The sequence below is a fragment of the Ranitomeya variabilis genome, chromosome 1 (genome assembly GCF_051348905.1).
Source record: "Ranitomeya variabilis isolate aRanVar5 chromosome 1, aRanVar5.hap1, whole genome shotgun sequence".
Taxonomy (NCBI): Eukaryota; Metazoa; Chordata; class Amphibia; order Anura; family Dendrobatidae; genus Ranitomeya; species Ranitomeya variabilis.
This window is the reverse complement of record NC_135232.1, coordinates 100,722,111-100,737,200: the sequence shown is the minus strand read 5'-3', so window position 1 is coordinate 100,737,200 and position 15,090 is coordinate 100,722,111. Positions and strand designations below refer to the sequence as shown.

The 15,090-nt window shown below is 47.8% G+C and overlaps 1 protein-coding gene across 2 annotated transcripts; it reads right to left on the bottom strand.

Moving 5' to 3' along the window:
- Positions 1-366: 366 nt before the first annotated feature.
- On the bottom strand, positions 367-13,269 carry KGD4 (alpha-ketoglutarate dehydrogenase subunit 4). 2 transcript variants are annotated; one of them, XM_077286653.1, is made up of 4 exons: positions 13,125-13,269; positions 10,645-10,708; positions 9,886-10,094; positions 367-511 (listed from the first exon to the last, which is right to left on the bottom strand). In XM_077286653.1, exons 1-4 carry the CDS (start codon positions 13,161-13,163, stop codon positions 494-496), a joined length of 330 nt encoding a protein of 109 aa, XP_077142768.1. In that variant the 5' UTR covers positions 13,164-13,269; the 3' UTR covers positions 367-493. The 2 variants fall into 2 exon arrangements, with proteins under 2 accessions (XP_077142768.1, XP_077142775.1); XM_077286660.1 differs by having other exon boundaries at positions 9,886-10,046.
- Positions 13,270-15,090: the final 1,821 nt, after the last annotated feature.

Genomic DNA, 15,090 nt, shown 5'->3' with positions numbered 1-15,090 from the left:
AACACCTTATCCCAGCACACTCGCTCATCACTAGTGGGAACACAAGAACCTCTGACCCCAGCCAGCGAGGAAATTCCCTGTCTGATTCAGATGGGTGGTATTTCGACTATCTCAACACTCGTTGCTCAGTGGTTTGAAAGCGATGATGTCCGCTTCATCTACCTGCACACCGCCTACTTAGCAGAGGCTGTACTGGGAATTGCTGAGTAATAAGCCGCTATCTCACGGCAGATTACAAGGAAATTACAGGACTAAGATTACAAAAACATTTCCATTTAATTTCAGAATTCTATTAATACAAAATGTTCTTGTCGCCGTTCAGAGAAAAGCTCTTGTAGATATTAAGTGAATAGAGAGGTTGAAGGCTTCTGATGTGTCACTTTCCTTCCTTTATTAAATCCACTAGTTTACAATTATGTAGCATTACACAGATCCAGGTAAGCTCTGTAACCACAGATAGGCGTATACTGGAAGTGGTCGAGTTGCTGTCGTCTCATTCAGGACCTCCGCGCTGAAAAAACAGAACAGAAAAGCAATCGTAAAGCTACATTTGCTGCCAAACATTTCAAAGTTGTGTCAAGAAGCCCAAATTGTAGAAATAATTGAAGATTTATATTTATTCTTTCTTTCCACAATTATAGGGGCGGCCATCTTGCCTGAGCTGTGACACTGCTCTGTTAAAGCACCGCTCCAGTTGTTTTACTTCAGCGCTAGAGCGGTGCTACTAACGTAAGATCCCTGCACCTCATATTATACTCACCACCCACAGTCTTCAGCTGTTCCCAGCACCACTCCGGTACTGTGCCACCATCTTCTGACTGACCAGAAGTCAAGGGTAATGGTGGCAAGCTCTAAATATAAGTGTATCAGAGCCAGGACAAGGCTCTCTTAGACTTACATTGAAAAGTGACCTCGAGTTCCCGCCAGCCAACACTGGAGCGATCCAGAAGGTCACAAACTGATGAAGACTAACCGGAGCGGCGCAGATAACAAATGAAGATGTCAGCTGGTACGTATGAGATCAGGGGCAGGGTACGCACGTTAGTAGCACCACTCCAGGGCGTCAGTAAAAAAGCAAAACCCTTGGAGTGATGCTTCAACGGATTTGCTTTACATCAACCACAGGAAACAATAGGTCCTTTCTGATTAGACAAAACTTTTAACTATTTTTTTTAAGTCCCTTTTCTGTTCCCCTGTGACCAAGACAAGATCCACTGAGGCATGGTTGTGGGAGTTTGGTGTGGAAGGACTTGATCAGCCGCACCGAGGCCCGATCTCAACACCACTGAATATATTTGACATGAACTTCAACAAAGATTAAGAACCAGGTCCTCTCCTCCAACATCAGTGTCTAACCTCACCAATGTATAAACAATGTTGACGTTTCGGCCAGTTACATGGCCTTCATCAGAACAGGGAACCTTCCCAGGAAACATGATACTGTACTTGTCATGTTTTTAGTCATTACCAGCAATGAAGAATTGCTGGTGTCTTATGAGTTCTCCTGGGCAGGAACAGCCATTAATTTCCTTACTGAACTTGAGGGAGTCTGGAGAGATCGGGCAGCAATTTTATTATGAATACAGCAAACTCAATACTACATGGCCGATTCATCAGAATTTTAAGCCAGAAAATTAGCCTAAAAGCTTTGAAAGGTCACCATTTTTTGAGCAACGTGGAGTTGTGCAAATATTTTGTAACATTGCCTCTTTCCACACCAGTTTGAATCAGCTCTGCCAAAACGGATGAAGCTGGAGAGGAGCCACGGCGTGGCCACATGTGCCCATTAAATGAATTAAAAATGCTAGTAAATTGCCCCTTGGAAAAGCAGAGAGCACGTTAAAGGAGTTGTCCACAACTGGGATATCTGTGAAAACCTGTATTCCTCAGTGTAAAATAAAAATAACAGATACACGTCTCCTACACCGGCGCAGTGCCGAGTCTCTATTAAAAATACTTATTTTGTATATTTAATTATTCAGGACTCTTTTGCTGCAGACAGTCGTCTGCTAATGGGCTGCAGTGGTCACCCTTTCCTCGGACGTCCAAGTGATGCCAAAAGAGAGTGTGAGCGAAGAGACCCATTTGCAGCTGCTGACTGCTATGCTGCAACCAATGTCACATGAGCCTCGGGAGATCCACTGCCGACATTGCTGGGACGGCGTCGGCGTGGGAGAAGAGCATCTGTGATTTTTATTTTACACTGGGAAATACAGTAATTAAGCAGTGTTTATCCAATTAGTAGACAGTCCCTTCAAAAAAGAACATCTGTTTTTACTGCCATCTGATAGATGGCCATATTTAAAGGGAACCTGATTAGAGATCTATGCCTCCTGAACCACGAGCACCAGGAATCGGAAATGGATTGTATGATTCCAGCGTGAATGTCTCATTCTGGAACAATAAGGCATTTCAAAGAAAACACATACCCGTATTTTTCAGACTATAAGACACACCGGACTATAAGGCGCACCCAGGTTTTAGAGGTGGAAAATAGGGGAAAAAATATTTGAAGCAAAAAAATGTGGTAAAATATTTAATAACATAAATAACATACTATTATATGTGGTGTTATTATATATAATAGTATGTTATTACGTTGGAAGCTGCGGGACCAGTGTGGTGTCTGTGAAGTACTATATGAAGATGCTGGAGGGTGAGTATAAGAATGGGGGCACAGGGCTTACATTGAAAGCACCACTCCAGCACTGCAAAATAACACTGGAGTGCTGCTTTAAAAGCCCATGGGAGAACTATAACTCCTAGCATGTCCTGCAGATCCTATGACATGCTGGGAGTTATCTGTTATGACCCCAATGGCGAAGGTCTCAGAGGAACGTGGAAGTCTGCAGAATACAAAAATCCAGCTCATAGGGCAGTGGTAGCTGGGTTGACCATATATCTACTCCTAACGCCAACACTAGAAGTAGCCGGGGATCATTCCTACGTTGATTCTAGATGACACGCTCCAGCCGGAGAATCTAGCTACCCCTAGTAGAGGAAAACAAAAGACCTTTCTTGCCTCCAGAGAAGGGGACCCCAAAGCTGGATAGAAGCCCCCCACAAATAATAACGGTGAGGTAAGAGGAAATGACAAACACAGAAATGAACCAGGTTTAGCACAGAGAGGCCCGCTTACTGATAGCAGAATAAAGAAAGGTAACTTATATGGTCAAAAAAAACCCTATCAAAATCCACACTGGAAATTCAAGAACCCCCGAACCGTCTAACGGTCCGGGGGGAGAACACCAGCCCCCTAGAGCTTCCAGCAAAGGTCAGGATATATATTTGGAACAAGCTGGACAAAAATACAAAACCAAAACAAAATAGCAAAAAGCAAAAAGCGGACTTAGCTGATATAACTGGAACCAGGATCAGTAGACAAGAGCACAGCAGACTAGCTCTGATAACTACGTTGCCAGGCATTGAACTGAAGGTCCAGGGAGCTTAAATAGCAACACCCTTAACTAACGACCCAGGTGCGGATAAAAGGAATGACAGAAAAACCAGAGTCAAAAAACTAGTAACCACTAGAGGGAGCAAAAAGTAAATTCACAACAGTACCCCCCCCCTTAGTGAGGGGTCACCGAACCCTCACCACGACCACCAGGGCGATCAGGATGAGCGGCATGAAAGGCACGAACTAAATCGGCCGCATGAACATCAGAGGCGACCACCCAGGAATTATCCTCCTGACCATAGCCCTTCCACTTGACCAGGTACTGAAGCCTCCGCCTGGAGAGGCGAGAATCCAAGATCTTCTCCACCACGTACTCCAACTCGCCCTCAACCAACACCGGAGCAGGAGGCTCAGCAGAAGGAACTATAGGCACAATGTACCGCCGCAACAAGGACCTATGAAATACATTGTGAATAGCAAACGACACAGGAAGATCCAGACGAAAAGATACAGGATTAAGGATTTCCAATATCTTGTAAGGCCCAATAAAACGAGGTTTAAATTTGGGAGAGGAGACCTTCATAGGAACAAAGCGGGAAGAAAGCCATACCAAATCCCCAACGCGTAGTCGGGGACCCACACCGCGGCGGCGGTTGGCAAAGCGCTGAGCCCTCTCCTGTGACAACTTCAAGTTGTCCACCACATGATTCCAGATCCGCTGCAACCTATCCACCACAGAATCCACCCCAGGACAGTCAGAAGGCTCCACATGACCCGAAGAAAAGCGAGGATGGAAACCAGAGTTGCAGAAAAAAGGCGAAACCAAGGTGGCGGAACTAGCCCGATTATTAAGGGCAAACTCAGCCAACGGCAAGAATGTCACCCAATCGTCCTGATCAGCAGAGACAAAACACCTCAAATAAGCCTCCAAAGTCTGATTGGTTCGCTCCGTCTGTCCATTAGTCTGAGGATGGAAAGCAGACGAAAACGACAAATCAATGCCCATCCTACTACAAAAGGATCGCCAGAATCTGGAAACGAACTGGGATCCTCTGTCTGACACAATATTCTCAGGGATGCCGTGCAAACGAACCACGTTCTGGAAAAACACAGGAACCAGATCGGAAGAGGAAGGCAGCTTAGGCAAAGGAACCAAATGGACCATCTTTGAGAAGCGATCACATATCACCCAGATAACGGACATGCCCTGGGATAGCGGAAGATCAGAAATGAAATCCATGGAGATATGTGTCCAAGGTCTCTTCGGGACAGGCAAGGGCAAGAGCAAACCGCTGGCACGAGAACAGCAAGGCTTAGCTCGAGCACAAGTCCCACAGGACTGCACAAATGACCGCACATCCCTTGACAAGGAAGGCCACCAAAAGGACCTGGCCACCAGATCTCTGGTGCCAAAAATTCCCGGGTGACCTGCCAACACCGAGGAATGAACCTCGGAAATGACTCTGCTGGTCCACTTATCCGGGACAAACAGTCTGTCAGGTGGACAAGACTCAGGCCTATCAGCCTGAAATCTCTGCAACACACGTCGCAGATCCGGAGAAATAGCTGACAAGATAACTCCATCTTTAAGAATACCAACAGGATCAGCGACTCCAGGAGCATCAGGCACAAAGCTCCTAGAAAGAGCATCGGCCTTCACATTCTTTGAACCTGGTAAATACGAGACAACAAAATCAAAGCGGGAGAAAAACAATGACCAGCGGGCCTGTCTCGGATTAAGGCGTTTAGCAGACTCGAGATACATCAGATTTTTGTGATCAGTCAAGACCACCACACGATGCTTAGCACCCTCGAGCCAATGACGCCACTCCTCAAATGCCCATTTCATGGCCAACAACTCCCGATTGCCCACATCATAATTTCGCTCGGCAGGCGAAAACTTCCTAGAGAAAAAGGCACAAGGTTTCATAACAGAGCAACCAGGGCCTCTCTGCGACAAAACGGCCCCTGCTCCAATCTCTGAAGCATCCACCTCAACCTGAAAGGGAAGTGAGACATCGGGCTGGCACAAAACAGGCGCCGAAGTAAACCGGCGTTTCAACTCCTGGAAAGCCTCCACGGCAGCAGGAGCCCAGTTAGCTACATCGGAGCCCTTCTTGGTCATATCCGTCAAAGGTTTCACAATGCTAGAAAAATTAGCGATAAAACGACGGTAGAAGTTAGCGAAACCCAAGAACTTCTGTAGACTCTTAACTGACGAGGGCTGAGTCCAATCAAGAATAGCTCGGACCTTGACTGGGTCCATCTCCACAGCAAAAGGGGAAAAAATGAACCCCAAAAAGGGAACCTTCTGTACACCAAAGAGACACTTTGAGCCCTTGACAAACAAAGAATTTTCACGCAAAATTTTAAAGACCAACCTGACCTGCTCCACATGCGAATCCCAATTATCAGAAAAAACCAAAATATCATCCAGATAAACAATCAAAAATTTATCCAGATACTTCCGGAAAATGTCATGCATAAAGGACTGAAAAACTGAAGGCGCATTGGAGAGCCCAAAAGGCATCACCAAGTACTCAAAATGACCTTCGGGCGTATTGAATGCGGTTTTCCATTCATCACCTTGCTTAATGCGCACAAGGTTGTACGCACCACGAAGATCTATCTTGGTGAACCACTTGGCACCTTTAATCCGGGCAAACAAGTCAGACAACAGCGGTAAAGGATACTGAAATTTGACAGTGATCTTATTTAAAAGCCGATAATCAATACAAGGTCTCAAAGATCCGTCCTTTTTTGCCACAAAAAAGAATCCCGCACCAAGAGGGGAAGAAGACGGACGAATATGTCCTTTCTCTAGAGACTCCTTGATATATGAACGCATAGCGGTATGTTCAGGTACCGACAGATTAAACAGTCTTCCCTTAGGAAATTTACTGCCTGGGATCAAATCTATAGCACAGTCACAGTCCCTATGAGGAGGCAGTGCACTGGACTCAGACTCACTGAAGACATCCTGATAATCAGACAAATACTCCGGAACTTCCGAAGGCGTAGAAGAAGCAATAGACACAGGCAGGGAATCCCCATGAATACCACGACAGCCCCAACTTGAGACTGACATAGCCTTCCAGTCCAGGACTGGATTATGGGTCTGTAACCATGGCAGCCCTAAAACAACCAAATCATGCATTTTATGTAAAACCAGGAAACGTATCACCTCGCGGTGTTCAGGAGTCATGCACATGGTAACCTGTGTCCAATACTGCGGTTTATTTGCTGCCAATGGCGTAGCATCAATACCCCTAAGAGGAATAGGATTTTCTAATGGTTCAAGAGTAAAACCACAGTGCTTAGCAAATGACAGATCCATAAGACTCAGGGCAGCACCTGAATCTACAAACGCCATGACAGGAAAAGACGACAGTGAGCAAATCAAAGTTACAGACAGAATAAATTTAGGTTGCAAATTACCAACGGTGACAGGACTAACAACCTTAGCTATACGTTTAGAGCATGCTGAGATAATATGTGTAGAATCACCACAGTAGTAGCACAAGCCATTCCGGCGTCTATGAATTTTCCGCTCATTTCTAGTCAGGATTCTATCACATTGCATTAAATCAGGTGTCTGTTCAGACAACACCATGAGGGAATTTGCGATTTTTCTATCACATTGCACCGAATTAGGTGTCTGTTCAGACAACACCATGAGGGAATTTGCGGTTTTGCGCTCCCGCAACCGCCGGTCAATTTGAATAGCCAGTGCCATAGTATCATTCAGACCTGTGGGAATGGGAAAACCCACCATAACATTCTTAATGGCTTCAGAAAGGCCATTTCTAAAATTAGCGGCCAGTGCACACTCGTTCCAATGTGTCAGCACGGACCATTTCCGAAATTTTTGGCAGTACACTTCAGCCTCGTCCTGCCCCTGAGACATAGCCAGCAAGGCCTTTTCTGCCTGAATCTCAAGATTGGGTTCCTCATAAAGTAAACCGAGCGCCAGAAAAAACGCATTAATATCAGCCAATGCCGGATCTCCTGGCACCAGCGAAAAAGCCCAATCCTGAGGGTCGCCCCGTAAGAACGAAATAACAATTTTTACTTGCTGAGCAGAGTCTCCAGATGAACAGGGTCTCAGGGACAAAAACAATTTACAATTATTCACAAAATTCCTAAACTTAAACCTGTCTCCGGAAAACAGTTCAGGAATCGGTATTTTAGGTTCTGACCTAGGATTACTGATAACATAGTCTTGTATGCCCTGCACACGAGTAGCCAGCTGGTCCACACTTGTAATCAAGGTCTGGACATTCATGTCTGCAGCAAGCATAGCCACTCTGAGGTAAAGGGGAAGAAGAAAAAAAAAAAACTCAGAATCTTCTTTCTTATAATCCCTCTTCTGCAATGCATTAAACATTTAATACTGGCCTGGCAAACTGTTATGACCCCAATGGCGAGGGTCTCAGAGGAACGTGGAAGTCTGCAGAATACAAAAATCCAGCTCATAGGGCAGTGGTAGCTGGGTTGACCATATATCTACTCCTAACGCCAACACTAGAAGTAGCCGGGGATCATTCCTACGTTGATTCTAGATGACACGCTCCAGCCGGAGAATCTAGCTACCCCTAGTAGAGGAAAACAAAAGACCTTTCTTGCCTCCAGAGAAGGGGACCCCAAAGCTGGATAGAAGCCCCCCACAAATAATAACGGTGAGGTAAGAGGAAATGACAAACACAGAAATGAACCAGGTTTAGCACAGAGAGGCCCGCTTACTGATAGCAGAATAAAGAAAGGTAACTTATATGGTCAAAAAAAACCCTATCAAAATCCACACTGGAAATTCAAGAACCCCCGAACCGTCTAACGGTCCGGGGGGAGAACACCAGCCCCCTAGAGCTTCCAGCAAAGGTCAGGATATATATTTGGAACAAGCTGGACAAAAATACAAAACCAAAACAAAATAGCAAAAAGCAAAAAGCGGACTTAGCTGATATAACTGGAACCAGGATCAGTAGACAAGAGCACAGCAGACTAGCTCTGATAACTACGTTGCCAGGCATTGAACTGAAGGTCCAGGGAGCTTAAATAGCAACACCCTTAACTAACGACCCAGGTGCGGATAAAAGGAATGACAGAAAAACCAGAGTCAAAAAACTAGTAACCACTAGAGGGAGCAAAAAGTAAATTCACAACAGTTATCGCTCACTAAAGGAGTGGCAGAGTGCTTTATTGTGTTTTGGAAAGACTAACCTCTTAATTGTGGCAGCCACACTGTGGTGAGGTAAAAGCATCCCATGGATGCACACACAGAGCCCTCCCTCTTGTTACCTTTCCACAGCACAGGTAATGGAAGCCAGCAGATTCTAGTGTTGGAGTCTGAAGGACCTGTGATGATGTCAAGAAGAGGGAGGGCTCTGTGCTGCCATGTGATGCTCCAGCCCGCCCACTTCTGACATCATCACAGGTCCTCCTTGTGCACACTGCACAGCACTCAGCTCCAGCCCAGGAAGGTACGAAGCGATCTCCTCTCCCCCGGACCCTGCTGCTGCTGCCTCCTCCTCCGGACACACGGATCTCCCCAGCTGCTGCAGGAATCAGCGCTGAGGAAACCATGTGTGTCCCTGCTTAAGTGCAGTATTCATTTGCTGCTCCTGACTCACCTGATAGGTGGGCGGGGAGTCGCTAATGAATATTCACTGCACTTAATCATCGGGACCACATGGTTTCCCCAGCGCTGATTCCCGGCAGTGGGGACATTTTTCTGCCTCCTGAAGTGGGATAACAGTGCTGTTCCCACTCGCTGCTGCCCCCCTCCCCACATGCTACATCCCTACCATAAAACGCACCCACACTTTCCTCCCAAATTTGGAGGAAAAAAAGTGAGTCTTATGGTCAGAAAAATACGGTACTTTAAAAGAGACGTTCGAGGGATTGTGTGTTTTGGATGATTAGTCAGAGGTAGGCCCCCGGCGATGTTTCCTCATCCATCTTCCCAAGACTTACAGGACTCTTTATATGCATAGTCCCTTCCTTTAAAGTATGCTTTCTCTGAACCGCAGCAATCTTTAAGAATAAAGATACATGGTTGCATTAACACCACCAGTGTCTGATTCTTGCTGCACCTGGTTAGATCAGCCTGAATCTCCCATCAGGCTCACATTACAAAGGTACTTCGGGGAGATTAAAACGGTTGTAATGGCCATGCCTTCATAAGCGATGAAGGTATCATGAATTGCGTTGTGTCCCACCCTCAGACTACCTGCGATCCAGGGTTACACTGCAGCTGCTCCTCACTGCTCCCCCTCCCTTACAATAATTTTGTACCCCTTTACAGCAGCTCCTCTGTGCCAGTAACGATCTAGTAAGTCATACTGCACGACTCGTTAAAGGGTTGATTGTGACTTGTAGGATCGCTACTTCCAACAGGTGGCGCTATAGAGTTAAGTCCTCGTTTTCTCAGAAAAGGCAATTTGCATAAGTAACGATCTAGGCGAGCTCACTGGCAGTGGCCTTACTTGTATATAGTCCATCTCCTCAACGGATACAGCTTTTCTCCTGTATTTCTGCGGCAGTGACCTCAGCAGTTCACTTGTGTCTGGGGAGCCTTGTACTTTACGGACAGGTGCAGGATGCGGAGCTCCAGGGGGGTTTTCGCTGGTGGCCTGATGTGCTGTTACTGGAGGAGCAGTAAATGGGTAGATCATAGACTTCAAGGCTTCTTGTACTAAACAAACGAAAACCAAAGACTACATATCACATGTGGAGACTTCCCATCCATCAAAAACACATATGCATCTCCCACTGTGATCATGGGTGGTGGGAATAATCCTTTGCTTTTGGTTTCTTCTTCAAACTTTGTGACATTTAGGCAATGTGACATCCCACGAATGCATCTATCAACAGCAGGAGGCCATAGTCATGGGACGGAGTGTTGGAGACCGACGGAGCAGGAGAGAGAACACCTTATCCGAGCACATCCGTTCATCACTAGTAGAGACGAAATAGCAAGAAAAACCAGATCGAGGACAGACTAGTACGGCATGATTCCCCCCGGGTAGTGCTGTAATGTGTCAGGGGTCACAGTGCAGCCCGACACTAACAGCTTAAGAGCCACGATGGATCTACTCTTGGCAAAGAGACTTCTTTGTATATGCAGCTACCCAAAACTGTTAATCTTGGGGAAAAAAGATATATATTTTTTTTAGAGCCAACTCAGTCCATCTTTAACACTATGAAAGCAAAAACCTTTGGTAACTTACTGGTCAGACACTCACCGTTGGGTTTTGGACTGCTCTTTCTATCGGGGAATCTAATGGTCGGCACATGAGGCTTCACGACCTGTAGAAAATGTGAACACAGACCTGAAATTGATGCACAATGATATTTTACACCGACAGTTAACATCAGAGAGTCGGCGGTATTACAAATAGCTAATATGGCGCGTCTTGTACCTACCCGCATTCCCTATTTCTCTGCTATTCTTCCCAGACATGTATAAATAAAGGGATAACTTCATGCTACATTTCCACTTGTTAAAGGGATTGTCAGGGACTTTAACATTGATGGCCTATCCGTAGGCCTATCATGTCTATCAGCTGTTCCGGATGTCGGTGGCTGGACCTGCCCAGTTGTGGAGTTGCACAGCTCCGTTGCGGTACCTGGCTGCGGTTTCTATTCGGCACTTCTTCCACCTCCTGATTTAAAAAGGTGGTGAATGTGCAGTACCTGGCTGCGGCCACTACACAGTCGATGGAGCTGTGCTGTACCGCTCCCAAACTGAGAAGTTCAGGCAGACACCGGAAGCAGCTGATCTGCGGGGGTGCAGTGTCGGACCCCCACCGATCAGACATTGACGACCTATCCTTTATCGTTGATGACATATCCTTAGTCCAGGTCAATCCCTTTAAAGGGAACCTGTCACCCTGTTTTTTCAATATGAGGTAAAAATAGTGTTCAATAGGGCCTGAGCTGTGCTGTACAATAGTGCCTTTATTCTCCCCCGATTCCCCACCTTTGCTGCCAAAATACCTTAGTAAAGTCGCCGTTTTCGGCTGTCAATCTCGCAGGTCTAGTCAAATGGGCGTGGTGAAATCGCTGTTTCTCCCCCACCTCTTGCTTGTCTTCCCGGCGTTGGCGTAGTGGTTCGCGCATGCGCAACTGCCGATGCGAACTCGGCTTCAGGAAAATGGCCGCTGCGATCTCCATCTGCACACGCCATTTTCCTGAAGCCCCGGGAAGCAGAGCACTCCATCTGCGCACGAGCGGCCTCAGGAAGATGGCCGCCGCCACGGAAAAGCCGGTGAATAGCGCAGATTGCGCTCTTTGTCTGCCGCTGCGTAGTGCATTCGGTGGACAGGTGTCCCTACTATACTATCAGCATCAGGTAAACATGCACGGCCTTTTGTAGCCTAGATATTCCCTGCCATTACGGAGTGCTCAAGTGTTGTGGCCACATTACTCTTCACTTATATGGGAGGCCACCGTATTGTAGTATTGTGCACTCTGTGTTGTTTCCTATATGCTAATATCACTACTGTGTGTTCGGTTCACACCCTGCCTTGGGCTTTGCATGCTGTGGGTGACTCCCAAGTGTCATCTTTTTAGCCCTGCTATGTATTGTTTGTCTGGCTTTTTATCATGTTTGTTACAATAAAAAGACTGTTATTTGGACTTTATGACTGCTTGGTGCTTTTTCTTTGATTAGTCCATCTGTGCTAGCGGTGACGGACCCGAAAACGCTGCAGACCGCGTCCGAGGGTCCGTCACAGAATGAAGGCACATCACTAACGCATGCCGATTATGACATGCGTTAGCGATGCGCTACATAATGGCAGTTAATGGGTGCACTAACGCATCCGTTACATAGCGTTAGTGCCGCTATGTAACGGATGCCGTCAGCGCATTGCCATTAACGCAATGTGAACCCAGCCTAACTGATTCATCACATACATCACCGGATATTCAGTAGCGCAGTACAGAGGTTACAACAGACCCTGTCCCAATTGAGCGGGTGCCACGTAGGACTACATCAGTGAGGCACCTGCCCACAATGCCCGCTGGCACCAGGGCTTTCAGGACCTGCGATGATCAGACGATTACCAGCACTTTGGAGATGGAGACGTGGGTTAGAGAAGGGCTGTGCAAATGGGAAAACTATAGTCAGCACAATATGGACAGTGCAGACACAGAGCGCTAATAAGTCATAGTGGTGTGAACAGGGGCTATCAGGGTCCTGGTTTTCAGGAAAGGTAGGTATGTGCACTGGGGCGTGTCTATGCACTCGGAACCCGCTATTCAGTGCACTGACGCCCCCAGTGCACTCCCAGACTGATTTGCATATACATTTCTCATGCCCTTCATATTAGCTCTATATAAGACAGGTGTCATGTTTATGGGGGACACGTGCCTACACCCTACCATGACTACCAGAAGTGTTTTTTGTCACCCATTTTCTCCATGCAGTGGAGACCCCCTACACAGCAGAGCTGAAATGATGCGATTGCACAGACATCGGTCAGATCTGCAGTCAGTAAACAGGGCAGGTGACAGACCGCCCCGGGGGCACAGGCTGCCGGCTCCGAGGCCAGCGTCACCCTTACTTCTCCTCTGCCAGGGTCACAGCTCCATAACACACACAGCACACATCCGCACAGCTCCGGGCTGACTCATGGCTCACTGCAGCAGGCGGGCGGCTACCGGCTCCGGTCACCGGGGAAGTGGCCTTGGCAGCCTGTTCTCTACTTAGTTCTCTTACCTGGACGACCCTGCTGGCCGCCGCCATCTTACTCCCCATGGCGACCCCTAGCGGTACTTCCGCAGCCGGAGCAAGGAGGAGGAGGTGTCACGTGACCAGCAGTCACCAGTGCCACAGTGAGCGCCGCTCTGGCACTGCGGTCCTGGGTGGTGCAGATTACTACTGCGGTCCTGGATGGTGCAGATTACTAATCCCCATCCACCCTGGGATAGCCCCCCATCAGCGGATCCACCCTGGGATAGCCCCCCATCAGCGGATCCACCCTGGATAGCCCCCATCAGCGGATCCACCCTGGGTAGCCCCCCATCAGTGGATCCACCCTGGATAGCCCCCCATCAGCGGATCCACCCTGGATAGCCCCCCATCAGCGGATCCACCCTGGATAGCCCCCATCAGCGGATCCACCCTGGATAGCCCCCATCAGCGGATCCACCCTGGGTAGCCCCCCATCAGTGGATCCACCCTGGATAGCCCCCCATCAGCGGATCCACCCTGGATAGCCCCCCATCAGCGGATCCACCCTGGATAGCCCCCATCAGCGGATCCACCCTGGGTAGCCCCCCATCAGCGGATCCACTCTGGGTAGCCCCCCATCAGTGGATCCACCCTGGATAGCCCCCCATCAGCGGATCCACCCTGGATAGCCCCCCATCAGCGGATCCACCCTGGATAGCCCCCCATCAGCGGATCCACCCTGGATAGCCCCCATCAGCGGATCCACCCTGGATAGCCCCCATCAGCGGATCCACCCTGGGTAGCCCCCCATCAGCGGATCCACCCTGGGTAGCCCCCCATCAGCGGATCCACCCTGGATAGCCCCCCATCAGTGGATCCACCCTAGGATAACCCCCCATCAGCGGATCCACCCTGGATAGCCCCCCATCAGCAGATCCACCCTGGATAGCCCCCCCCCCATCAGCGGATCCACCCTGGATAGCCCCCCATCAGCGGATCCACCCTGGATAGACCCCCATCAGCAGATCCACCCTGGTAGCCCCCCATCAGCGGATCCGGCGGAGCTCTGTGAGGCCTCGTTATCACCCGTGATTCTATTTTACATCTGTACAGAACAACCCTTTTCCTGCTCCAGTTTTTAGCCATTTCGGGCCGATTCATCCAGTGATTTTTTTCACAGAATTTTGGAGTAAAATTACTTGAAATGTTGAAAAAATGTGTACAAATAAACCCCAAAACCCTAAATAGAAGCTCTCAGCGGGCCGAATCTCAGTTCATTAGCTCTGCAGGCAGCGATACACGATACGAAGGCTAGAAAAGGCAAACTGAATTTTTAAGAAAACCTAATTGCAAAAAATTATTTTTCACCCCAAATACTTGCATTTAAGTGTACATTACCTAAATGAGAAGCGCTGTCACACAGCCCGGGAATCCACCATGAAGCCCCCAACGCCCCTTATGGCTCCTTACATCACACACCTCCGTGTCATGAGGCCTCAGGCTATGTGCACACGGTGTGGATTTGGCTGCGAATTCGTAGCTGTATTCCATGCGGTTTACAGTACCATGTACAGTTGTGGCCAAAAGTATTCACACCCCTGCAATTCTGTCAGATAATGCTCAGTTTCTTCCTGAAAATGATTGCAATCACAAATTCTTTGGTATTATTATCTTCATTTAATTTGTCTTAAATGAAAAAACACAAAAGAGAATGAAGCAAAAAGCAAAACATTGATCATTTCACACAAAACTCCAAAAATGGGCCAGACAAAAGTATTGGCACCCTCAGCCTAATACTTGGTTGCACAACCTTTAGCCAAAATAACTGCGACCACCCGCTTCCGGTAACCATCAATGAGTTTCTTACAATGTTCTGCTGGAATTTTAGACCATTCTTTTTTGGCCAACTGCTCCAGGTCCCTGATATTTGAAGGGTGCCTTCTCCAAACTGCCATTTTTAGATCTCTCCACAGGTGTTCTATGGGATTCAGGTCTGGACTCATTGCTGGCC